The sequence below is a fragment of the Oncorhynchus gorbuscha genome, linkage group LG12 (assembly GCF_021184085.1).
Source record: "Oncorhynchus gorbuscha isolate QuinsamMale2020 ecotype Even-year linkage group LG12, OgorEven_v1.0, whole genome shotgun sequence".
NCBI lineage: Eukaryota > Metazoa > Chordata > Actinopteri > Salmoniformes > Salmonidae > Oncorhynchus > Oncorhynchus gorbuscha.
In genome coordinates this window covers 34,487,419-34,515,007 of record NC_060184.1, presented here as the reverse complement: position 1 = coordinate 34,515,007, position 27,589 = coordinate 34,487,419, and the positions used below count along the sequence as shown (strand labels likewise).

The window sequence follows — 27,589 nt, the reverse complement described above, 5'->3', positions numbered from 1 at the left end:
TCCGTTCCCTCTCCTTAGTCGAGATGCGAATCCCTCCCAGCTGCATGGGCTCAGTCTCAAAGCCAGAGGAGGGAGATGGTTGCGATGCGGAGCAGGGAAACACCGTTGATGCGAGCTCTCTTCCACGAGCCCGGTGACGAAGATCTACCCGTCGTTCTATGCGGATGGCGAGAGCAATCAAAGAGTCCACATCTGATGGAACCTCCCGGGAGAGAATCTCATCCTTAACCACTGCGTGGAGTCCCTCCAGAAAACGAGCGAGCAGCGCCGGCTCGTTCCACTCACTAGAGGCAGCAAGAGTGCGAAACTCAATAGAATAATCCGTTATGGACCGTTCACCTTGGCATAAGGAAGCCAGGGCCCTAGAAGCCTCCCTACCAAAAACTGAACGGTCAAAAACCCGAATCATCTCCTCTTTAAAGTTCTGGAACTTGTTAGAGCAATCAGCCCTTGCCTCCCAGATAGCTGTGCCCCATTCTCCTTCTGAGCCCGGCCAGTAAGGAGTGAAATGACGTAAGCAACCCGAGCTCTCTCTCTAGAGTATGTGTTGGGTTGGAGAGAGAACACAATCTCACACTGCGTGAGAAAGGAGCGGCACTCAGTGGGCTGCCCGGAGTAGCAAGGTGGGTTATTAACCCTAGGTTCTGGAGGCTCGGCAGGCCAGGAAGTAACAGGTGGCACGAGACGTAGACTCTGGAACTGTCCAGAGAGGTCGGAAACCTGAGCGGCCAGGTTCTCCACGGCATGGCGAGCAGCAGACAATTCCTGCTCGTGTCTGCCGAGCATGGCTCCTTGGATCTCGACGGCAGTGTAACGAGCGTCTGAAGTCGCTGGGTCCATTCCTTGGTCGGTTCCTTCTGTCATGCAGGTGATAGAGGACCCAAAAGCGACTTAACAGAAACAGAGTTTATTCAAGTCCAAACAGGGAATAACAGAAATCCTCTAGTCTGTAGAGGGAATGACAAGAGAAGCGGCCACAGACTGCAGGTCGCTTCGGGTAGGCGCAGGCCGTAGTAGACAGAGACACCTGCTCACACGCAGCATCTGATGAAGGCAAAAACACGACAGGACAGGGCGAAACACAATCACAGCATGGTGAATACAAAACAAGGAACCGACGGGACAGGAACGGAACACAAAGGAATAAATAGGGACTCTAATCAGGGGAAAGGATCGGGAACAGGTGTGGGAAGACTAAATGATGATTAGGGGAATAGGAACAGCTGGGAGCAGGAACGGAACGATAGAGAGAAGAGAGAGCGAGAGAGTGAGAGGGGGAGGGGGAGAGAGAGGGATAGAAGGAGGGAAAGAACCAAATAAGACCAGCAGAAGGAAACGAATAGAATGGGGAGCACAGGGACAAGACATGATAATAAATGACAAACATGACAATTCAGGATCGAGGCAAAGATGAATGGAGCAAAGTACAGAGAGATCCTTGATGAAAACCTGCTCCAGAGCACTCAGGACTTCAAACTGGGGTGAAGATTCACCTTCCAACAGGACAATGACCCTAAGTATACTTAAAATGTGACAGTGCATTTCAGATACTGATATTTCAGTTTTTTTATTTGTAATTACATTTGCAAAAAATTATACAACTATTTTTGCTTTGTAATTATGGGGTATTCTGTGTAGATTGAGGAAAATAATTTTAGAATAAGGATGTAACGTAACAAAATGTGAAAAGGTCAAGAGGTCTGAATACTTTCCAAAGACATTGTATACTGTTTAGGGTTCTTTTTTTCTCAAGTAAATAATTTTGTAATACAAAATGAACATTTCATTTATAAATATTAGAAACTCATTTCCAATTGTAACATGTATTATAAAATTGTCCTGTTCTTCCAAATGTAATCATAAGATATGCATATTAAAAATACTGGCTTCATAATTATGTGAATAAAAGTTTATATGACGTGTAAATGCATTTCATAACTGCCAATGCAAGGAGATATGTGTTCATGTGCAAATCATTTAAACTTGGACTAACTACACCTTACCACCAAATCTGCATGTTTCATAATGTATTTCACGTGCAGTATTTTTCACCACAAAATGATAAGGCTATCTATCTTTATCTGTCCACAACATTCCTTTATACACATGTTGGTCCAGTAGGCATGACTTGTCCGGGAAAAAAAGGAGGAATGGAACGTCGAAAGGAAGAGAGAATTCGAGCCAACACGCCAACAGCATTCTTACAATCTGAAACACAACCTCTTCATACGCTGACCACAATACACATGTATAGTGTCTGTAGCCTAAACTCTGTTTACGGATGCATTGTTATCCAATCCTGGCGCTGCACCGGAAGGCATACTTCAAGGTATCATTATCTGTCATAAAGAGCTAAATAGGTGCCCAAAATATATCCGATTCAACCTATATATATGCTACACTCATAGAAAAACATGTTCTAGATAGAACCAACAAGGGTTCTAATGCTTGCTTCATACATGGCACCTCGTTCTATAAAGAACCGGTATTGGTTCCACATTTAACCTTATATGGAACCCAGGGGTTCTATATGGAACCCTACATAAGGGTTATAAATAGAACCATTAGGGGTGCCATATATGAAGCAAGCATTAGAACCCTTGTTGGTTCTATCCAGAACCTTTTTTTCTTGGAGTGTATATCCAAATATGACTGGGTGACCAATGTCACGGCTGAGTGAGGCTATTTGCGCCGATATTCTACTCCTGTTTTATGTCCTATCCACAGCCTATACTATGCATGCTATAATGTAAGCCTATACCTTGATCATTAGTACAGAAAGTGGAATATAATTATATTTTCTCAAGACTACACTAAAAATAATCAGACATTTGTCAAAGTTAGATCATTAAAACAAATAAGTACAGTTTTCTTGACGGTTACATTCAAAGGGAATAGTTAATGTGTTGAATTGTCATCTACCAAATTCCTTTCTTGCGCTAATTGCAATGGATATCCTCACCGCCTTGGTGACAAGATGTGACAGTTATTTTGCGTCACCCTCTGCCTTATCCAATGCAAACAACATTCGTTGGCGTGTCATGGGCTTTACTCCAGTCCCCCTTTATTTGGCAGTATGGGACTGGTTAAACCCTCCCTCTTTCCAGGTTCCGTCATCACCTTCTACCGCTGAGCAGTGGAGCCAGTCTATCCTATAAGCGCGCTCGCAGCCAACCTGCAAACATTCGCTGACACCTTCACATTTCAGAGCAGGAGGCAATGGCCACGAGGACCGACGCATCGATATAGCCTGTTTGTCCTGGGAAGTTCTTTCTTCTTAGGCAACATTTCGTTTTCAGGGAAAACGGTGCATTGGAAGCAATATACGCCTCCTGGAACGAATCAGCTCTATCAACTGTATGGGCTATAGATTACCTTGACAAGCAGTCTCGGTGATTGACAGCAGGACCAATACGCGAGGGTTGTCGATGAGCTTATTAGAAAAACTTTTTAACCGAAGGTTCTTAGTATTATCCGCCATGGTGATTTCGCCATTTAGACTATTGCATTAATTATTCTTGAAAAATACACATCTTCACCTTGCTGCGGGTTTCCTTTTTATTGCCACTGCGGATTACAATATTCAATCGGACGTAAAAGGCATCAACTTCATACGCCAGCTTCCCTGCGGACTGAGACAGTAGCTGTTTCTTACCACACTGTATCTCCAAGACAAGCCCATGTCGATGGCGCAAAGGGTAGGTCTTAGTGCACTTCCAATGTGTCATTTCTGAGTTGATCAAACTGAATCCAATTTCCTTTTGGAATACCCATAAGAAGTCTGGACCCTGTATTCGATGCATTGTTCTGTTTTCCATGCATGGGCAATTTGATTAGATGAATGTTTACTGTCATCCTCATGCATAAAGGCTTGTGTTTGGAGGGGGATGTCTGTAGCCTCTCTTATATCCGTGATAGAAGCATGCCAACAGACAGTCCTCGAGTTTCTCACACTTAACTGTATTTCTCCATCCAGTACGATGAGCTGGCCCATTATGGTGGTGGGATGGACGGAGTTGGACTCCCGGCGTCTATGTATGGAGACCCGCATGCTCCCCGGCCGCTTCCGCAAGTCCACCACCTGAACCACGGTCCGCCTCCTCATCCAACCCAGCACTATGGAGCCCACGCACCCCACAACATCATGCCCAGCAGCATGGGCAGCGCTGTCAACGACGGGCTAAAAAGAGACAAAGATCAAATCTATGGGTGTGCATCAGACTTTTCCCGTGGTTTTACACTGGGTTTTCTTATGTTTGATATAGCCTACAAATAACAGTTACAAGTGAAGTATTTAAAAGCATTTAGTCAGAACCAAATTCTAACTTGACATGATTGAGTAAATCGAATTTAATTCGTTTTGCGCAACAACAAAAAAAATCTAGGCCTATTTTACGAGCATATTGCATCTCAAGATTCGGCCCTTACTCTGAGTGGAGACACTTCCCTTTTGTCAGCTATTGTAGGACATCCGGAAATATAAAACACGGATCAAGTGCAATGCAGTCCACTTTAAAACATGTTTTGATCTAATATTCCTGGAAAGTGGGATCACGTATTTACGTTTTGTTTCCATCATGTTGCAGTCACCCGTTATTCCCTCTGCTAGCACTGGTGTTTGAAAAGTGTGAGTTGGCGACCTGCACACCGAGGGAGCCTGGAGTAGCGGGCGGCGATGTCTGCTCGTCAGACTCCTTCAACGAAGACATCGCTGTCTTTGCAAAACAGGTAGGCTACTTGTGGTTTAAGCCACGTTTTGTCAGCAAAAATAGGGATACGGATATTATTGTTGTGAAGGTTACTGTAAATGTTAAACATGTTTTCCTCCGTTTATTTAATGTTTGATTGATAGGTGGATGGATTGATTGACTGATTAACAATAGACTCATATTATCTATTTATTTTTTTATAGATACGTGCAGAGAAACCGTTATTTTCATCGAATCCAGAGTTGGACAACTTGGTAAGCAAGTTAACCTGCAAATCAACTGTTTTACGCATCAATTGCGCAGCTGGATAAATAGTGTAATATGGGCTTGTTTGAGTTCACTTTATTTGAACACAACACGGATGTTCAAAACGTTCATTTGAAGGAGCAACAGGAAATGCAGACGAGTCTTCTATCCAAAGCCTATTCTGTTCCTCTGCAGTTGGAAGCCGCGGAGGTCCTTGCCTTGGGCATCCCCAAAGCAGGGACTCTAGGAACCATTGCTGTGCTGTTGAATCCATTTGAATAAGAAAATACATTGTTTTAATTCATGTAGAATACTGTTACATATCACTTGCTTTACTGTATATGCCTGCAGTGGGCATTCATGCAGTCGCTGTCTAATGAAAACCTCATCTCCGTTTTCGCCAATTTTCATCTTTTTCTTTTATTAATTGAAAGCAGTAACTCCCCTCAATGTACTCTGAACATTTCATGACTCTGGGACCAAGAAAATATATTCAGAATAGCTTCTGAAGTTTTATAATATGCTCGTTAATAGGAAAATATGGGCGTTTTATTCTTTCTGTTGAGCTTTTTCATCAGACCGCGACAATAGGCTAGTTACTATCCATTTGAGGTCAACATGCCAGCATGAATTAAGCCTAACTCGTATATTTTCATTTTCCAGATGATCCAAGCTATACAAGTATTACGATTTCATCTTTTGGAATTAGAGAAGGTAAATTATGTTGTTGTATTGTAGACCTATATTTAATGCTTTACTCTGTGCTTTTTTTGTGTGTTTTTCTATATTTTTGTCAAAACGTCCTGCAATCACTGATATAATCGCACAGTTGTACTCATAACTGCATATTTTACGCGAACACACTACGCATATAGTTTACCTGGCTGCTGCACGAATGTCCTGTGTTAAGAGTGCTGCTAACACGAATTTTCATTGAATAGGTGCACGAGCTCTGCGACAACTTCTGCCATCGGTACATCAGTTGTTTGAAAGGCAAAATGCCCATAGACTTGGTCATAGACGACCGAGATGGCTGCAAATCTGACTTCGATGACCTGACAGGATCCTCCACAAATCTAGCAGATCACGTGAGTGGTTCGGCTTTGAAATTAGCCAACATATTGGTGCTTCTTTTGACAAGGGGTCCCAATAACATGGTGTTTGTGGCGTACAAAAAAAATATAATTTCAAGAGATGTGCGTAATTGTGAGTCAGTTTAATAGATAACACATGTAATCAACAGCTTTTAAAATATACCGTCAAATGTAATTTACTGGTATTAAATCGATTTTTGTATTAATAACCTATTAGCAAAACGTTATCTAATGCACATCGGTGTGTGTAAAACTGAGACAGTCAGTCCCTTAATTCATGTGTGTGCGTTCTCATTATATGTTGTCCTGGTGGTGTGTAGGGAAGTTTCATAGAGCTTTCGTGACTTCTTAAAAAGAAGAGGAATACGAGGAGGAATGATTTATTTCGTTCTTAACCTTCTTCTGCTCTATTGTTTAAATCATCTACTTTATCTGTTTATCAGAGAGTGAGCGAGGGAGAATGACAACTGTATGCACGCATGACTGTAAGCCGCTTTGGATAAAAGCGTCTGCCAATGGCATATGTTGTATATTCGATTTTCTATCATTTTCTATTCTTTCCTAAATTGCATTTTTGATGTTTTTACTTTGAGGTAATGGATCTTTCTTCTCTCCTTCCCCTTCTAGTGTTTCGATTTTACACTCGAATGCGAATCCAATCAGATTATTATTGTCAGTAAAGAGGGGGGGTCTTTGTCAATCCATGTGCCCATAGGGTGCCCCCTACTCTGGCTCTTCCTCTTCCCAATACCCACTCCCCCTGTCACACGTCATCTCAGATGGCACGATCCCTTAACCTTAGCATTGGAGCAATGGCAGGAACTTTGTTGGGGAGATTCTCCTCATATTAGATTACTTTCATGTACAGTCGATTTTTTTTCGGAAGTAAGCCAAAAGAAATGCTATCCACTGTCCACATTCACTTCCATTTTTGGATGATGTTGCACTTTGTTGATTCGGCGGTTGTAGACGCAAACAAACACTGTCAAGGTTCATTTGTCTGACAAGACGGGACATTTTCCTGCTGGTCATCCTGGGATCCACTTTCCCTTCGTAATATAATATATGTTTTTAATTCCAAAAGGACTTGCAGTCATGTGTGCATACATTTGATGTATGGTAGGCCCCGGGAATCAAACCTACAATCCTGGTGTCGCAAGCTCTATGCTCTGCTACCTGAGCCACACAGGACCACTTCACCCACTGCATGATGTATGAGCTGTAGTTCTCTGGGTGTGAGGGCACATGCAATACACACAGAATGTTGTATGTGAACGCCAACCACACCCTATGTTGGGCCTAGTTCAAGTTTGAGAAGAAACACCAGCTGTTTGTTTATGTTAGCTATGTGTTGACGAAGGCAACTTTAGCCTCCGTTTCCAGTCCTGCCCATTTGCATGATTTCAGTAACATTTTGTCTTGACTTGTGAGACTTAACAGCAACTAGTGTACGTGTGAGAAGTTAATAACAAACTATTATTGTGGAGTTTAGAACTATGTTTCCTCCACTCATTCTATTTCTATAGTGAAGGATAACCCTCACAGTGATCAAATGTGCGAGGGCAAGACAAATATACTGGTCTGAGTATGCTTCTCTAAGTGACATCAAGTTCTGCCTCTCTTTTGCCATCCCCTGCTCTTATGCAAATGTGAACTCATCTCCCTATTTGAGTGCACAACCCAGCCTATAGCCTATAGACAGCACCTTTTTATATCCATGTTTATATCGCACATGTACCGAGTGATAATACTCATTTGAGTTAAGGTACGACTGGCTTGAACATTTTATATTTGAATCAGGTTAACCAGCTAGTTGATACTGCCATTTTTTTTACTATGATTTGAAGATCATGTGAGTTGAGAAAGCAATCCGGATATCGTAATGTCTTATACTTACCTCATCAACTTCTCTGCCTTTATGGGTCTCAGTTTTTATGATACATTTTAAAGAACGACGGACCACACTGTATCAGTAATTAATGCCATCTTAACAGCTGGAGTGCGTGTGGGTAAAGAACCCCCGTCGTTTGCTTGATAAACGTGGAAACACATGGCACTTTGAATGGGGATGCCACACAAACAGCTTTCTAATTACTGTGTGTTGGGATGGAAAAGGGGGCCTGCTCGTCGAGCTCGTCGAGAGGCCTCATTCACACTGCGCTGCCATTGTTGCCGTGATTATTCTTGTCGTTGGCTGAGCTCTTCATCTGAGCACCATCCGGCAAACAGCTGACAGCCAGGAGGCTGAAGAGGTTGCTCTGCTGTTTGGCCCTCAGCTTAAGTCTGTCTAAGTACCATGGTCCTTGCCCTTATATGGCCCAATAAATAGGGGTTCGGGCAGATACCGGGCTTCTGAATCAGGATAGGGAGGAGTGTTGCTGGAGCTCTGATGCTGATCGGTTTTGCTCTACAGTACTAGCAGGTTTAGCTGAATAAAAGCTCTCTTCGCTTTTGTTTGTTATTTTTTGTGGGAGCCATCTCAGTTTCAGGGAAAATGGTAACTTCGAGTTTGGGATTATCAATTGTTTGGATCTTGTTCAATTTTCTTATTGAGGTCAGGGTCAGATTGTTCCACATTGTGTGCTGTGGTATATCGGCTAATAATGAGGAGAGAGAGAAGCGGTGCGTGTGTGTCCGGGATTTACATTGATATCGAGTAATGGCATACTGTTCCACTGCTCTCTAATGTGATCTCTCTCTCTCCCCCTCCTCTCCTGGTGTGTGGCCGGGATGTGGGATATGTTTATGACCCGATGAACCTCTGTGGACCCCAGAACCCGGCATCCTGGAGAGACCTGGAAGACGCCCACTCCACGCCTTCTGTGGGCACCCCGGGGCCCTCCAGCGGGGGCCACGTCTCCCAGAGTGGGGACAACAGCAGTGAACTCGGTAAGAGACCCACAGCTTCTCTTTAGACTCAACTCCATATCAAAGGTTGACCTCAGTTGCTGACCCCATACAAAGGCAATGGTATTTTCTTTGTAGGCTATAGGGTAAACTTAGTCTTTCCAGAGATCCTAATGATAAGCGGTTGTTGTTGCTCTATACTTATCATTCAGATAAAGTTGATAAGAGTTTGTTGTTGAATCAACAGCTATTTGATTGAGTTTTGATAGTTACTTTGTGGTTTATCACTTATCCAGGTCAGGTTATGGAAATAGTTCTATAGTTTAATCTGGTCTCTGTTATATGATGGCTTGTCTGATGAGTGTCATTACTGCCAATTGCTGGTTTGCATGATTCTGCCGAGCATTGCTGTAGTGTAGCCTACTTGGGTTGCTGTCCGTGTGCCGGCTGTTAATTTGGCCTGTGATTTGCTCAGTGGAGGCTATAAGGGTTTTATGACTTGTTTTTCTTTTTATCTCCTATGGCCACAGTAAAAATAGAATAGACTTTAAAGCAACTTACCACCCTCTGCCCATCAGGCATCAATAGCCAGGGCATTGAGCTAAACAATGGGAGGATGCTTTGCAAGACAACAGCAATTCAGAGGATGAAAGGACAGTCAGAAACACAGATTAATTCTCTTCCTCCTCTGATTTGACCAGTTTCTTCACTTATCCTAACTATCTGAAAACATGTCAAACAAATTGCACTTAATATCCCTGCCTGCATTACTTGTAATGTAATTGGATGCTTTAACACAGTAACACTGTGTATTTGACTTGTATGTCAGCAAAGCGAGGGGATGAGGATGGGTGCGAACGGCTTTTTCCTTGGTTCCTCGGGAGGGCTTTTTTTTTTAAACAACAGCAGGGGAACACCCAAGGTCCATGCCTCCCTGCCCTTTTGACCTGGGTAGAGAATGCATAGAGGACGGGGGAAGCACAATCCTCCCTGCCGAGAGAGCCACTTTTTATGTATGGATGAACAAAGAGGAGAAAAAGCTCCTGGTAGCAGGATCTGATGCTGCCGTGCCTACCTGCTGCTCCTCGTGCTCCTCCTAGGGCCCCTTTGCCCTTTTTCCATCCCTCGTTTCCATCCCTTGTTTTCATCCCCTTTTCTCATTCAAGGGGATGAGGAAAACAAACACTTTTAACATAGGAAGGGAACTGGGGGCCAAAGTGGGGCCCTTACGTCAGTAGTGCAGGCCTGGGTAGGAGATTACCGATGCTCTTCAAAGCACCTGCTACTATGAGGGAGCTCCTATTGTCCTAATGGACATTTGTCATGGTTTTCTGGGCCAATGATAAAAGCCTTTTTAAAGGGTTAACCTACAATCTTAACTAATCGGGGAGCCTTATGGTTGGTTGCTGTGTGGTTCTCGTGAGGGTATCAACCACAGGTATGTGATATGTGGTTAGTTGGTGGTATGATTATGGCTGTGTGGCTATGTTAGCCATGTGGCTAACCGCTAACCCATGGCTTATACAGTCTTTGGTTGTTTCCTTGTAAGCTGTGTGATATGCAGAGGGCTTTCTCTTTGATAACACCTCCCCCAGGGTGACTCTCTCAGATGGGGCACAGGGGCAGAGCTAAAAAGGCTGAGATATCCTAGGAATGTTTTTTTGGGGGGGAGGGGTTTTGAATGTCCATGACAAAGGCAAAAATAAAAGGAAAGGAACCCAAGGGGCGCAAGCTGCTGCAAAGCGCCTGTACAAGAGGGGAATGCAGAGAAGGAAGAAACAGGATGCAGTCAGTGCATCTTTTAGTCTCCTCCGGATTCCACCGAAGAACAGCAATGACACTGCAGGCTAATGTCCCTATAGAACCTATCACAAAATGTTCTCACAAATAACAAGGGAGTGAGGCAGGATGACTATATCTAACCCTTATCAATCACCACTCGCCATCAATAGAATATAGGCCTACGGAAGGCACAATTCTAGACATACTCGTGATCTGGGGAGAAGATTCAGCAATTATCAAGATCTTCACGCTATGGATTCGCCGTGTTTTGGCAAGCTGCCAGACAGCAGCTCCCATTTAGCAGCGTGCATCATGGGTAATAACAGGAGGGCTGAGAAGTGTCACTGGTGATGGATCAGGTCCCGGTGAGCTCATTAAGCAAGCTGCACTGGGCTCGCATCACCGATGCAGGACCGGGATACAGCAATCAGTTCTGCTAGCTAGTAGTCCACCCTGCACTTTGTCTTGTATGGACATGTCATCATGTGGATTCTCTTGCCTCTAGTTGTCCCAGTTTAAACCTGACTGTAAGAAAACGGGTTTCTGCTGTTGTTGATGAGAGAGAGGAAGAGATAAAAAAGAGAGAGAGGTAGGGAAGTGGTGGGGGGGGTGGAAGCGGAAGCCAGACAAGGATGCTACTCTTCTTCATATCTTAGGGTACTGTTTTTCCTAAAGCGCCTGAGGCGATACTCCAGCTTTCCTTGCGGCAGCAGGCCCCCCCCTCTATGTTACGCGTGTAGACACTGGGGCATGCAGGGAGGGAGCTGGGCAAGCAGGCAGGCGAAGGGGGCTAGGTCACGGGAGGAGAGTTCCATGGATACAACTTTGCAAGTAGTGCACCATCACACTGGTTAGATTGGCTGAGTTGCCAGGGAACAGTCAGAAACGATTAGCGTAGCGGAGGATCTGCCCTTAGGCCTTCCCTCTCTGGAGCAGAAAAAAAGAGAAGGATGGGGGAGAGGAGGAGGGGGGCAGGAGGGGGCTTGATGTTCCTTAGATATAATTAGGCCGTGCTAGTGAGTTCTGTCTTTCTTTCTTTTTTTCAGTTATTTGCTTCAAGGACAAAATGACTTAAAATGACCAATATTGGTTTTGGTCATTTTGATTTCCAGCTAACCCTGAGCATTTAATGATTGATTGGCATAGTTTGTATGAATTATTTCACCATTGAAGGCATGTCTTGAGTGGTGTTTCTCCCAGCCTGTGAGACAGGATACTAATTGTCCTCTCTGAAATGACAGATGTCTTCAACACCATCCTTCAAGTACTCACCCACAACAAACCTCATAATTTCCTTAGAGAATAAAACTGTTATAACAACTTGTTATAACATCTACAGACAGAGAAGGTGGGGTATGGAGAACAAAGTGAAGCATCACCTATGCCCTGTCCGGTCCACAGATTACACCATCCGTCAAAACTCCCACCCCCCCCCCCCTCTCTCTCTCCCCTCACCCCCGTCCCAACCCACTCAGTCCAACTCATCCTTTTTAATGTCAATATTCATTAGCTGAAATATTTATGCATGAATATGGGCGCATATATAGAAGCCCCTTTGATTGATGCATCCCCAAAAACAAAAAGACATGCCAGGGTGAATCCTAAGAAAAGTAGGGTTCCTGTCCCGCCCTGGGGGAGGGGTCTCTCAGATACATTATTCACATGCCCTCCAGGCAGGCTTTCAAGGCATCTCTGCCCAGAGGGCAAGAAAAATAACCACCACTGTTAAAAGTAAATCATCTCTGCTGATGCACAATTAATGTCGGAAAGGGAGGAGAGACATGGAGAGAGTGCACAGAGAGTGCTGTGATGGGGAGCAAGGGCAGGGGCGGAAGCCTCGGAAATCTCAGTTTAAAAGGAAGCCTTGATCCGTGTGAAGGTTCCCGCAGAAATCGAACGACGATGCCCTGCTAATAATGCCAGGAGGAGTGAGGTGGTGTGTGTGCGGTGTGTGCGAGTCCGACAATCCAACACAGACAGACTGGAGGGGAGGGTGGGGGGTCACTGAACACATGGGGGGTGCTTAAGGGGAAATGACCACAACCCCCCTCCCCATCCACCCACCAACACATCCCTAGCCAAATGTTTGATATGTTATTGTCCTCTCGGAGCTTTAACCATGAGGTTACAACTGATGTTTTTGTTATTGTTCGTGTTTTTCTTTTTTTTATAACCAAGTCATTAGTCTATATCAAACAGCGGTGTATATAAATAAATACGCTGCTGCCTGCGCATTGTGTCCGGCCACGGCACTAACAGTCATTATTCATGTCAAGTGTACAGCCCGGATCCCGCGGTCATTACTTCATGTCAAACTTGTAGCTCAGATTGAGTTAATAGCCTGGCTTTTTTTTACTGAGGTCTCTCAATACAGTATACTGTATGAACCTCTCTTCAATATCCAGACACTGTAGCAGAGTGTGGATGAGGAGATGCAAATGTGAAAGATATGTGGAATATTGTGTTGCTATGCTGTTGCCATGCCCTAGACCTCTGCTGCACTTTTAATGTGTGTTCGTGGCGAATGGCGGGGGGACGTGCCGAAATGAAAGCCTTCTCTCTCCTAACGTATCCCGCCACCTCTCTTCTCTACTTCTTGCTCGTATCGCAGGAGACGGCCTCGACAACAGCCTTGCATCACCGGGCACAGGGGACGAGGACGACCAGGACAAGAAGCGGCAGAAGAAGAGAGGCATCTTCCCCAAAGTTGCCACCAATATCATGCGAGCGTGGCTCTTCCAGCACCTTACGGTAAGACGGCAGGCCGAGCCTAACACCAGCTCCAGACATTCTCCCTTCATGCAGTGGTTCTCAACCTTTTTTTGGTTATTGTACACCAATCACACCGTCAGGTGCAACTGGTCATGACTATTATCAATTTAACCATGAAGCCTATGTTTTGTACATATCTTATGGCTCTTGTCTAGTACTCCCTGAGAGTAGGCCAAGTACCCCTAGGGGCAATAGTAATAATAACGGTTGAGAACTGAAGGTCTTGCATCCAACACTCAATGCGCAACAACACAAGGGCGTCGGCCTGTGGCTTTGTAGTCCTTCGCCGAGCCGTTTTCTCTCGGATGTTTTCTTAGTGAGAACAGTCATTGAGACAAAGGCACAGAGAGCTGTGTAAAAGACAAGTAGCGTATGTTGTCTAAACGTGGCCTCTCCATCATACCACACTTGTTAGGAATGATGCCACTTTACTCAGCGTCTGAACTACGTTTCACAAAAACAGAATAGGCTACTTTCCCAAAGTGAAAGGACTAGCTCACATTCCAGCGACTTCCAACCAATCCTCAATGAGGAGAGTTTCACCTTTTATATACAGGCCCAAAAGACGCCGCCACTGCCTCTTACTCCTCAGTTTTTCTACTTTTCTCCTCTTCCCGCTCTTAGATGTTTTCATAGCCTCTTATTTGGTTGCCGGGTGAAAAGCGGCCACACAGCTCCTGTACAGGCAGCAATCCTTTCCTCTAAAAACCCACCTTTAGATTCCCCAGTTAAAAAAAGAAGAGGCAAAGAAGGGCTAATTTAATTATCCCCTCTCTGTTCCCCCTTTTCAGCCTAATTGGTTAAGCACAAGTGTTTGTCGTGGCAGGATGTGCCTCGTGAACACTGTGTGAGGGCCCCTCAATGTCCTCTGAATGGTCCAGTTGCAACACCCAGGCGATCAAGCATTCATCGGGGCCGCGGAGGGTGTGAATTGTGAAAGGAGCCGGATTATGTTTTGTCCCGATTTTACCGTTGAGGCTGGCATCGGAGAAGGGACAGAGGGGGGGGAGGATATTCTCTGGATGGTCTTAGCCTCCAGCTTTTGTGGTCCCTATTCTGAGGAAAGAACTCTAACGATCCTCCTCTACAAAGCTATAGAGAAAGCAGCTGTGTAAGGTTTACATTACTTCTAGGATTCCTTATTGGCCCATTAGCATGGTCATACAGTAACTGTTGGTTTCCATGCGAGCCACGCTGTTTGAAGACCTCCATCTGCATGCCGATGAAGACAGATCTTTGTGACGCTCTGTTCCAGACAATGTCTATAATTAGTTACGACAAACATACATTGCGTTTTGAAATGCAGCTGTAAAAGAGTCCTCTTGTTTAACCACGAGACCCTTCCCTTTGCTTGGAGATAAAAAAAGGGATTAAGTCCACAGCTCAATGACAGGTTGCCCCAGAGTGACCTGAGTAAATTTTGGTTGTACATTGGAGAGAGGCCCCAACGTGACAACAGTCTGTGGGACATTAGCAAAGTGGGTTGTTTTTTTTCTAGACAGAGGGGTTCTGCTGGGTTGAGGGAGGAGCACTGAGCCATCCGTCACTAGACTGTCAGCCACCAAGCTGGGAGGTGACCATGACGATTACTTGTGGTAACAGTGGCCTTTGTCACTACCATGTCGGTTTCTGTGTGTGTGTGTGTGTGTGGTATATGCTTGCATGTGTGTGCACGCTTGTGTGACTGAGTGTGTGTATACATGTGTGTGCCTGAAAGCCTTGTTTAAAAATGAAGTGCTTGGAAGCTCATCCTTCACCCGATGACCACAGGAGGTGGCTGTGGCCCTGACAGCGCCAAAATGGGGACGCGCCTCCGACCCTGTACCCTGTACATGGGTCACCTCTGTCTGCCATCTGCCACCCTCCTCCCTCTGTCACACCGCCAGCGGAGAGGCAGGGACAGGGAGACAGGGGCCGGGGCCCCTATTCAGGCCCTAACAAAGGCGGCAATTGTGTCCCTTTGTATCGCATCTGATCATTTGTCAAATAATGTCAAATAATGTCAAATAATGTCAAACAATGCCACACGCTTTAAGCCCAAAGTGTTTGGGGCTGGGGCCAAGCAGTGGTCAGTCTTGGTTGTTCACTTGTGCTTATGCTAACTAGAGAGAGAGACTTGTGTGTGTGCCAAGGATCACTGTGGATGGGAGTCGGTCACAGGGCTTGACTACATTTCTTGAGCGACTTTCCCTTTAAAGGGTGTTTCAGGGTGTTTCATTCGAGACGTGATCATTCTAAATGAATGCAAGCTGGGTGTTCTTTTTTCAACTGAAGCACAGACTCTTCCCTTTCTGTCCTCTGTTTACCACAGCACCCCTATCCTTCAGAGGAACAGAAGAAGCAGCTAGCACAGGACACAGGCCTCACCATCCTGCAAGTGAACAACTGGTGAGTAGCTAACCCCCATGTCCCCACTCTAACCCTAACCCCTGTGCTTCCTTCTCTCCTTCTTTCTTCCGTTCCTTCTTTATGTCTGTCCTTTCCTTCTTCCTTTTTGTCTTTCCTTCTTGCCTCCTCCCAGCACTGGTGAATACGCTCTCATTTGCAACTACACTACAGCCATGTTTTAGGAGAAACAGAGACGTTCTAAGCTCAGCTCTTTGGAAATGGAACTGAAATGGAACTGTTTTACATGCTCTATCTATATTCACTGTCTGGTGGCCACACTGAAACTTTAAAGGGGAGGTGTGTGTGTGTGTGTGTCCCTCCCCACACGATCCCCCAGCCTCATTTTACATGTATAACATGATGGATTAAAGTATATTTAAGGCCCAGCACCCTTGCCCCTTTGTAGATGGCTTAGCATATTTTGGGAAAGAGGAACAGAGACAGGGGGATTTGGTTTTGAGGATACAGTTCTGGTGTGTCGTCTAAAAGGAATCATTTTATTTGGGGCTTACACAGGGTCCGTTTTGGATTAATTGAGATGACATTGGCTTCTCGCGATTAATCCTCCCCCGTCCCAGAATCCCATGGTAGGGTCTTTTTTTAAGTGTATCAGATTCTCAACGGACCTAATTACATAGACGTGCACCTCTAATCCCAAGGAGTTAAGAAGTCTATGGATTTTTCTCATGGATCAACTTCAATACACTTATCAAAGCCGGCAAATACTTAGTTTACCAAGCTGTCTGTTCTTTTGGGTAGTGGTACGTCTCTGCCCGAAATTGGCAAAACGTTTAGCCTTATCACAAGCCCGAGGCTAAAGGGGCTAAACCCAAATCAATAGACTTGGTAAGATGCTGTATGTGGCTTTCTCCTAACACCCTAGATCACGAGAGATTAGTACGCTAGTCAAACTGGGTTAGGAAATTGTCACACTCTGTTTGATTTCTGAATGCTTTGATTGTGTAAGACTATCTTAAGTAGACCCGGGAGATAAATGCAAAGGAGATCTAAAGCAAGGAGAAGATTTGTGAACTGTATAGTCCATGTTCGTCCGGACAGTGATTAGAAATGGAGAGAACATTCCATCTTCCCTATCTCTCCAGGTTCATCAACGCCAGGAGGAGAATAGTACAGCCTATGATTGACCAGTCTAACAGAACAGGTTAACCATAACTTACATTTGTTAATTGATAATAATACGATGAGATGATAATGTTGCTCTGTCATATATTTAATTGTACTATATGATTATTATTTATGTAGATAATTATTTTTTTGAATGCCACTTTTATTGTTACGGTGTATCTCTTCTGTTTTATGGCCTCTGAACATACTAATCTAGTATTATATCTCTATTTTGACCCATTTCTGGTTTATTTTATATCCACAGTGGGCCAGGGGACAGCATACAGCCCTGACGGTCAACCAATGGGAGGCTTTGTACTGGACGGACAGCAGCACATGGGAATTCGACCTGGTGGTAAGCAACCTTTTATTCTCACCATGTCATATGCAGTGGTGGGAAAAGTACTGTATTGTCATACTTGAGTAAAAGTAAAGATGCCTTAATGGAAAATGACTAAAGTAAAACTGAGTCACCCAGTAAAATACTACTTGAGTAAAAGTCTAAAAGTATTTGGTTTAAAATATGCTTAAGTATCAAAAGTAAATATAATTGCAAAAATATTCTTAAAATATACCTAAGGATTGACGGTAAAAGTATGAATATTTTCAAATTCCCTATATTAAACCAACCAGATGGCACCATTTTCGTGTCTTTTTTTAGTTACGAATAGCCAGGGGCACACTCCAACACTTAGATATAATTTACAAACAGAGCATTTGTGTTTAGTCAGTCCACAGATCAGAGGCAGTAGGGATGACCAGGGATGTTCTCTTGATAAATGCGTGAATTTAATCATTGTCCTGTCCTGCTAAGCATTCAAAATGTAACGTACTTTTGGGTGTCAGGGAAAATGTAAAAAGATCATTATTATTTTATTTTGGAATGTAGTGAAATAAAAGTAAACGTTGTCAAAAATATAAATGGTAAAGTACAGATACACCAAAAAAATACTTAAGTAAAAATACTTTAAAGTATTACTTAAATACTTTACACCACTGGTTATTTGTTCCTTTCAGTTTTGGTTCTGTTTGTCTATTCATGGGTTAAATATTGCAGAGTTTTATATGAACCTGTGTATGTTGCATCATGTAATTGGTTCCTCTCTCTGTCACTCATTCTGCAGGACCAATGGGTGGCATGGGAATGAATATGGGCATGGATGGACAGTGGCACTACATGTAAACCCTCTCCAACCAAGGCAAGCCTAAAGAAGACGGTGAAGTAAGCACTGCCTTAATCTCTCTCCCCTGCTTACATTTGTCACCCACAAGCCTGCCTCCTCTGCAGTTTCTTTATTCCTCTCCATCACCCTCTCTCCCTTTCTCTCTCTTTCTCCCACTCCCTCCTCACTACTCCTCTCCTCCTCACCCCTCGCCTCAATCGTCCCCCTATTCCTCCACAACACCCCATCTATTAAAAAAAATATATACATTGCTCCCTCTCCTCTCCTTCTCACCCCGTTCCTCAATCGTTCCTCGATCCTTCTCCATCACTCCATCTCTCCCTCTTTCTCCATTTTTCTTCTCTCTCCATCCTCCTCTCATCTCCTTCTCGGGGCCCAATATGATTAAGAGTGTGGGGTTCTCGACTCCCTCTGTCCCCCTCCAGCCCTATCAGCTCTCTAGCCCTGCTGACAGTTCACAAATCAAGATGTATCGCCTGCCGGAGGCACTGGAGCTCACCGTATTTTATTTAACACCCACACTCCACTGCTCAATGAGCCACGCTATAATGACACTTACCTTGATTAATTGAGCTCTTTATATGTAAATGGGGAACCCCGCGTTTGCCTCACTTTTCACTGGGCGCCAATTCCGCCAACACAGGCCCTTTCCCTTCCCGATAATCCACAGATTTTGCTAATGAAGTCCAAAGAGCATGATGGTGATTGCAGTGACGGCACATCGCCTACATTTTAAATACAGCCCACATAGACATCTTATGCACTCAAGCTGAATAAATGTTGGCAATATAATTTTTTTTGACTGTTTCATCCAATCACTTCTCATTGAATGATCATTGACCGATTACTGTAATGGCGTAATACAGGAGGCTGTTCACCTCACCTAATTTAATCTGTAGTGAGACCGTATGCTGATCTGTGATGGCAGTAAATTTACCCAAGGATCCATGTGGGGTTGTTTTGCAGTAATATGTGGTTATCCTATGCATGATAGAGTCAGAGCCATAACAGTTATCTATTAGGGAACCCTTAAGAATTACACCAAAGAACCAGCACTGTCCCAGTGTATGTATATGTTGTAAGGCCTAAGTTTGTCTCTGTCGTGTGGCTTTGTCTTTAATTTCTACGGTTTAGGTTCCATATTTGTTTTTCTGTAAGAGACTGACCCAGGCTTCTTCTTTGTGTGACAGGCCTCTGTGGTTTGCTCAGGGAAAATTCCATCCTGCCGCGTGGTCCAATGAAAGCGTGACTCCGCCCAAGTCACACCTGTACCCATCATCTGACCACGCCCACCACACAATCACACTGGAGCATAGAGGACCACACCTACCCTGGGACAACCCACACTTGTACAGACCCTGCCCACGTTGACCTTTACTAACTAACCCCATGGCTGGAGGAAGACCAGGATCTAGGAATAAACAACATTTACAGACAACAACAACAAAAATACTTCTGAATTAACAACAGAAGCTAAAATGACCTCAACAACATTTTGACAAATTAGTTTTCTTTTTTAAATTATTTATTTATTTTTCTACAATGGTGGACCATTGGGACAAGAACTTTCAAGTATTTGTTCAAGATCTATTGTCACAATTGTACATACACACAGCCCACACACACACACACACACACACACACACACACACACACACACACACACACACACACACACACACACACACACACACACACACACACACACACACACACACACACACACACACACACACACACACACACGCTCACTTATACATGTTCTCACACACACACACATATTCTCACACACACACACACACTACATCCTATGAGCACACCATTTGAAAACAATATCTAAAAAGATGATGGAGACTAAGACTTTTAGTAGCTGTTGTGGTGTATAGACTTGTGCTTTTTCATTTGACTGGTCTGTCCATGTTTGTGCTTTTGTGATCACTAGTTTATAGCGTGAGAGTTTATCACTGATCCCACCTTTATGTGCTGTGGAAGAGAGAGAGATTGACTCAGTTTGCAGCTCCATCCAGCTCCCAGCAAAATACCAAGCCCGCTTTTTATAAGACTGAAAGAGCTGATGAACTGACTCCATACTGGTAAGGTGGATCCTGGACTGACTTCCATTTAGATCGCATTCAAATAGTTTTATAGCACACAGGAAGGAGGGAAGGGTTTCTACACTAAAAAACAAAATAAAAACTCATTTTAAAACTTGACCTCAAATCTTTTGGAGGAATCTTTTTTCCAGCACATATTCTCTTTCATCTGGGAAATAAATAACATTTTGGGGAGAAAAAGAAGAGGTATGCCTTGAGCTAATCATATTTTGTACAACATATGATACGATATTGTGACCCAATTAATTTGGATAACATTAAGAGCTGAATGCATTCTTTTTTTCTGTTTTTTGGTGTTTGGTGGTTATTTGCACATTAGCTACCTCCTGCTTTGTATCTATGGTAAACATTTATGAAATACCGCATATCTTTGTAAATTAAAATGATTTTCGTAATAACACACAATTCGTATTCACACATGAGGTCAAGTTACAGTTTTGGTCGATATGGGACGAAGTTGCTGTCGCTGTTTTCTTACTCGATTGAGGCTGACAGGAATGATGGATGACCTAGGACTACGGTTACTCGAAATACAGGGAGATACGCTGAATACCAAAGCCACACTAATTCGTTTTTCTCAAGACACAATAGGCTTATGCAATAAAAAAAATGAAGTGGAAGCCTAGAGGAAAATGTCATATTTTCAAATAATTTCGTATGATATCAGTCCCCCGACAAAAAGGGAGAGAAAAATATTTCAATATGGGTCTTGTAACTTAGCCTAAACAACGTCGATTGATAAATTCGTTGGTATACGGTTTTGTTGATATTGCTGTATTTTTCAAGGATATATTCGTTTGTGTAGTTTGCTCTCTGTATTGCGGGGTGTGAATTGGACTGAGAAAAAAATGTGGGCTACTTGGAGTATCATTTATCAATGTCAACCAGTAATGATATTGTGTGCTGTATTGATGAGAAGACTTACATGATGGCGAGATGAGACTCATGAGCCAATGGTAAATGCGCAATTATGAGTTAGGCATACGAGTTAGACCTATTTATTTTTATTCTTCATAGTTGGGAAAATTGTCCGTTGATAGGCTATGACTTATAAACATTAGGCTAAACGTTTTATATATACATATATATTATCTATAAATTATTATTACTAGGTCTATTATTATTATTGTTATTATTGATGTGTTATTTAAGCCGCAATTAATTGTTTGTTATTTTGATACTTATTATAGGCCTAATCAATGTTATGCCTTTTGAAATAGTTACTATCATTGACGTGTCCTGTTTTTAGCTCACACCAAATAGCAATTACACCTATTATACCACAGTCCGTGAACATTTGTCATAACTCATCAAAAGATACCATTGGATTTGTGAGATTCAATTTAAGCTTTCATTTAAGAGCTTTTCACCTGTTAAAAATCACGCTTTTCCATCTTCTGCCTCTGTCAACTCAATATGACCAAATAGGCTATATATATATTTCTATTTTTGCGACGCTAAATTTTCACCACTGTGAAGATTTTTTCCTCGCGAATTGTTCACAAATTAAATACAACTCGGGGAAATTGTTTTCTCGAAATAAAATAGATGCTAGAATCTGCATCGCGATTTGTGCACCGCATGGGTCGGTTATTGGAAATTATTTTCAAAAGTTAGTGTCAAACATCAAAACTGATGGCCTAGGCAAAATAACAACTTGTAAACCTAATTCTAACCTTGTGGATAATATGTATTGTGTTTAATTGATACGCTGTGTCAATTAGCATCTTAAAGGCAAATTCATTCATTTATTTTATTTGTTTCATTAGTCCATGGTTGATATGTGCCCAAACTGTTTGCATGCCAGCAAGCAAGTTTTCAAGATATATACCTTTCAAAATACAGAAATACAGCTGCACGATGCATTTCAGACCAATGGCCTTAGTTGTTTAATCCATGATACTGAGATGGATCCATGATTCCTTAGCCTATGTAATACGTAATTTGATAGCTGTAAATTAACTTGATATTGGTCTAAGAAAAGTATACATTTGACAAGAAACGTTCAAGCATTTCTTTCGTTATCCTCATGTTATTTAAATTAAATTAAAATCAACGAAATCTGCTCCCGCAAACAAACAAAAGGGTTGGACGGTTGAATTTTCCAAGACACGAAGTATTTCAATTGGAGATAATTATTTCAAAGTCACAACATAAACACATTGAAATATAGTTTACACTGCATACAAGCTAAACAATCATTGTGATAAATTAACAGCATAGGTCTGGATACCCATTTTATTTTCCAAATGTAGGCAACTTAACACACAAAAAAAACAAAGAGCATACTGAAACGCATGCAGCATTTTCCCGACTGTAGTTAAGACAAATGCGTTTTGAAGGCTGCCGGAAACAAGCGCCTATTCACATGAAATATGGGTCATCCCTCCCGCAGAAAGTAACATCACGTGGGAGAGAACTCTTATTTTCAGAACACTTCCATTCACTGGCGCGCGGAATACTCCCAACACTTCTGTTAAACTAAACGGAATCTGCGCCTCTACAACCGTAATAAGTGAGTAATGAATTCATTACAATAGTCCAGTTAACCTATTCCATATAGATAGGCCTACATGAACGAACACACGAGGAAGATGCATGGTTAGTCAGGAAAACAGTAACTCATAAAATGAAGGCGTGTTTCTCTATGCCTGCACTGTATTTTCTCCAAGTTTGCATCAACAATGAACTTTGCAAACTGGGTGCATGCTCTGTTCAATTATGTTCTACCAAACCGTTGCAATGCAACACAACCAACTACACACTATAGCCATGATCTTATGGCCAGGTAAAGATATTAGGCAAGCAAGTCTGAATGTGCCCTCTGAAATTGCTCTAACTCTCCCTCCTTAAAACATTTATTCCATAACACCAAATGTCTTTTCTAATCTGAGGATCTCTCTTTCCCTTTATCACCCTTTTTGTCCAACACACACACACACACACACACACTACTCCCCTCACCTCACCCCTCTCTCTCTCTCTCTCTCTTCAATTAAGGAATGGAGGGATCATCAGAGGGTGATGCGGGTGGTTTTATTTCACCCCCTGGTCACAAAATCGCAGCCTACTCACCCAGCTCATCTTCTCAATCATGTCTTCATCCTGTCACGGCAGCAGGCCAGGCACCCATGTCCCAGATACAGGCTGACATCGCCCAGAACAGGCTAGGGAGGTCTCCAGGCTCAGGCCCTATACCGGTAGTCATACAGCCTGGAAGATGCTCTGAGAATCTAGCCTCTGGTGGGAAATGTGGCTTTATCAACAGGGGGTCAACAAGTTAACTGCAGCCACATGTAGGGTATAGAAAGCACTGCTTATAGGTTACGTTCGGGTTAGGGACTATATAAAAATAAAAATAAAACATGTTTTTGTGACCAAAAAGTTGAAGGTTTTGTTTTGTTTTTAAATTGGTAACACTGTCATCTACCCAGATTGTCACATGACTATATACTAAAAATAGGTATATTTGAATGGTAAGATATTTCAGTAGATGGCAGTATTAATTGATGATTTATTGATTGACGTGTTGATTTTGAACGGTAATAACAACATTCACCTCTAATCATTTCATTGACTACTGGGCTGCAGTAATGGGTCTCCTCTTAATACGAGCATGGAATTACTCCACACCCCCTTGATTTCATCCACCATCTGATCCCAGGTAAGCTCATCTGAGTAATATCTACAGACATGCCATGACAAAACCCCTGAAGCTGCCTTGTCAAACACAATCTCATATGTGTATATCTCCCCTCTCGGAATCGGCCAAAAAGTTTCTTTGAGACTCCCTGCAACATGGATATATGTTTAGCCCATGGTTCAATTCTCTGTCTGGGAGCGATTGGTGTTTAAATTTGAGATTTTTGGGGGATAAGGAAAATCAGGTGGTGCAGCTTTGCGGCAGCAGTCCTCTCGTCAGTTTTATTTACAGCAAATGCATGCCAGAGATCAGGGGTCAAAGTTGAGAGAGGGGCCAGCAGGGCATAAATAGTGCCGTTCGGATGGGACTCTTATAAGAGGGTGGATGGTGATGTTTGATGTGTCAGGTCTTCTAAACATCTCTTCGGTATCAACCTTGACATGCCTCATGGCACTAAGCAGGGAGATACTATTACGTCATTCTATATCAAATGGTGACCTCATGTCTTCAATGAAACGCCTTCTCTTCAGAGAGAAAGACAAGAGTATAGGTTGGATTTGGACATTTTAACACTACTGTAGTCTTTCAACAGCCATTTTATTTGGGGTTAAGGCACACAGGAATTGACTGACTATTAATCGCCATGGTTACTTGAATATCATCTTAACTTTGCTATTCAGTATATGCTGTTTACTTTTCCATTGGATCCAGAAAAAGGACAACAGTGTTGCATACAGTAATATTGGTACATTATTAATGTAAAATATTCTGATGAGGACACATTGATTTTCTACCTAACGACAGTGTAATGTCTCTGGCATCATACGTGGTTATGTTTCTATGTCATTTCTATGTCTCTTGACACCAGCGGGTTAAGCCAAGGCATCTGACACCCTTCCTCTCCATTTTAAGATTATATTAGAGAATTTCTCTCATCCTGTCCAGCCTCTCCCTCAAGCCCTGTCCTTCTGCGTCTGGGATCTCTGGACATGAGAGTTTTCACTCGGATTAGGGTGAGAGAGAGGAGAATTCAGATAGGCACGCTGGACTGTGAACTAGCAACACTGGATGCTGCTCTGAGAATCAAAGTGACAGATGTCGTCCCAGGTTATTCACCTGACAACTTTGTTTCCACTGTTGTCCAGTGTATGTGACATCCTCTCACACTACAGCTGCCACATCTGAGCCCGTCTTCATTCAGACACATTTACCACCTATTTTATTGTCCTCAGTGGCTCATGATGAGCCCGTAAAATGACAACACCTATCCATAAATGTTTACTATCGTTTTCAGTCAGAAATGACTTCTGGTGTTCGCACATCATTGATTGCATGTTCATTGAGTCACAAGCTCATAAACATTTACATCTCTACTGTTAATAAAAGTAAATTCATACTCTGCACTTTATTAACTCATGTTTATCCTGAGTAGTAACAACACTTAAATCATGTGTTAATGTAACAGAAAATACATCAAATAAAATACATTAGTAGTCTAATAACTGAGTCTCAAAAAGGTTGAAAATAGGTTTAAATGAGCAACCAACATGTAACCTAATTAATCGCACATGTGGAACAGTCTGAATAGGGAAAAGCATTGACAAATGAGATATCGTATGTCAGTGCAAATTAATGAGAAATTAAAGGTCAGAGGTCAAAACAGGACCTCAGAAAGCGCACATGACTTTGATTAGCCGGCCCCTCTGTTTGGCTACAATTGTCACAAGCGGTCAAGTCATCAGGCAATCACTGAGAGGCAAAGAGCAATAGAAGTGAGATTTGTTTAGGCATATTGTCGAAGGCACGATGACGAAAAGACAAATGAATACTACAGGGAAGGACTGTTGTTTTAAAAAGCACATTTAGACATTCAGATGTTAGTTCACCATAGCTTTCCACTGACCTGTTCACATGAGTTGAAAATTATTTATTTCATTTATGTTCTAGCTATCATCTCCTTGTCGAACAAGTGTTACAAAAGTTATGTGTCTGATCAGATGATAAAATACCTGACGATAAAATATCCAGATGTTCCCAGCACATGCGTTAGAAGTAGGGCTGTCAAAGTTAGCGTGCTAATAACGCGTTAGCGCGACATGTTTATCGCTGTTCATTTTTTTGATATTGTTAATCGCGTCTCCATTTTGTCACATTAATGTACCTTTTTAAGCGAACATGTTTCCCCGCAGAGTCGTTTAAGTGCAGAACACAACACGGAACACAGCTACAGTTAATGTTTACATCGCTGAAAAACCGTCATTAGGTTGTTATAACCTAGCCTAGTGCTCAGATCGAGAGATACAATTGGAGTAATCAAGGTGACAGACAGTGATAGATTCAATACCGCCTTGCGTACTCTTGCTTGCATCTAGCTGATCTAGGATGTAATCATTAGTCCAACAATTGCAAATGAGAGTTTCTATTGGACAAATTCAAGTATGTTTATCCCCATTTCGTCCTGTTTGCATTTAAGAAACGTATTTCAACAGAATCGGCAGAATCAATACACCCCTGATCACCGTAAACACAGTTCACTTTCATAGCAGCCACATACAAACAGCATGATTTGAGAGAGAGGAGTGAGTGTGAGCGCCAAGCAACTTCGCCGAGCTCATCTGGTTCTCCATTACGACAACAAAGTCTGGGTCGGGCCTGACGGATGGAGCGGGCAGACAGAGGTAAAGTGGGGCCTCTACGGGGGAACGGTCGGGGTTGAGAGAGAGGACAAGGCTCCATCCGAGGAGGACTGAGCCACAGTGTATTTATAAACAGGAACTTAATCCAAAGAGGAGTTCATCGCCACAGCCATTTCAGTCTGATATTGACATTAGGAATCTGTGTATATGTGTTGTAAATTATACAGTATTTTCTTCCATTTTGGCTGAAGCTCATGCTGGTGAGTGGGCTGTTTGAGCTCTACATTTAACGCTGTAAATTATATTGCAAATTATTCCATTTTCGCTCAAGCTTGAATTACAGGTGTCCACAGTTTCTGTGCTGAGTAGTGCTGTGCAGCTGTTTGTTTGAGCTGACCCCTGGGTTAGTCACCTCCAAGACAGAGTCTCTCTGAGAGGAGTCAAGGGTGTGCGCTGTGCTCAAAAAACATTAGGCCCTATCACGGTTCCCTCCTCTTTGGATAGGATAAAATCCTGTGGTGAGAATCTCTCACGGCCGTGTCCATGTGACAAATGCCTCTGCCCTCCGCCTGCGATGGGATCTGACAGGGTCATCCCAGAGAACAAACGTGCCCAGACCACTCACATCCCATAAATCTTCGCAGAAGCCGACAACACAGAAATGCAGAACGGTGGTTCTGGCGTTTTTACAGAGAGGACCCCATAACAAAACAGGCATTTGTTCCAAAGACATGTTTCTGATTCGGTTTAGTTTAAACTTAATTCCCCAATGCTCTTTTCATGTCGATTGTAAATGTTAAAAACATTTGATGTAATTTAAAAGTCTTGACTTTTAAACTACTGAATATTCATTGTATTATCCAATTCCTTTTCAGATCATGGAAAGTCTACCTACCTGTTCTTGTTCTTCGTTTTTTGTTCCTCTTTTTCTTATCTTGGATTTTCAGAGCCGTTCAAGAATGATCCTTTATGATCTAAAATAATAATACCATTTTCCTCATACAGGTAGGCTTGCGGAGTGGAATTATATCCAAGGACCAGAGTGAGAG

At 42.8% G+C, this 27,589-nt stretch overlaps 1 protein-coding gene across 1 annotated transcript; it reads left to right on the top strand.

The window, feature by feature from the left end:
• Positions 1-3,111: 3,111 nt before the first annotated feature.
• On the top strand, positions 3,112-20,624 carry LOC123990926 (homeobox protein Meis2-like). The gene is made up of 13 exons (XM_046291949.1): positions 3,112-3,698; positions 3,977-4,209; positions 4,587-4,728; positions 4,913-4,963; positions 5,619-5,669; positions 5,897-6,043; positions 8,824-8,938; positions 13,290-13,429; positions 15,762-15,838; positions 16,942-17,000; positions 17,229-17,318; positions 18,088-18,185; positions 19,338-20,624. Exons 1-12 carry the CDS (start codon positions 3,681-3,683, stop codon positions 18,144-18,146), a joined length of 1,182 nt encoding a protein of 393 aa, XP_046147905.1. The 5' UTR covers positions 3,112-3,680; the 3' UTR covers positions 18,147-18,185; positions 19,338-20,624.
• Positions 20,625-27,589: the final 6,965 nt, after the last annotated feature.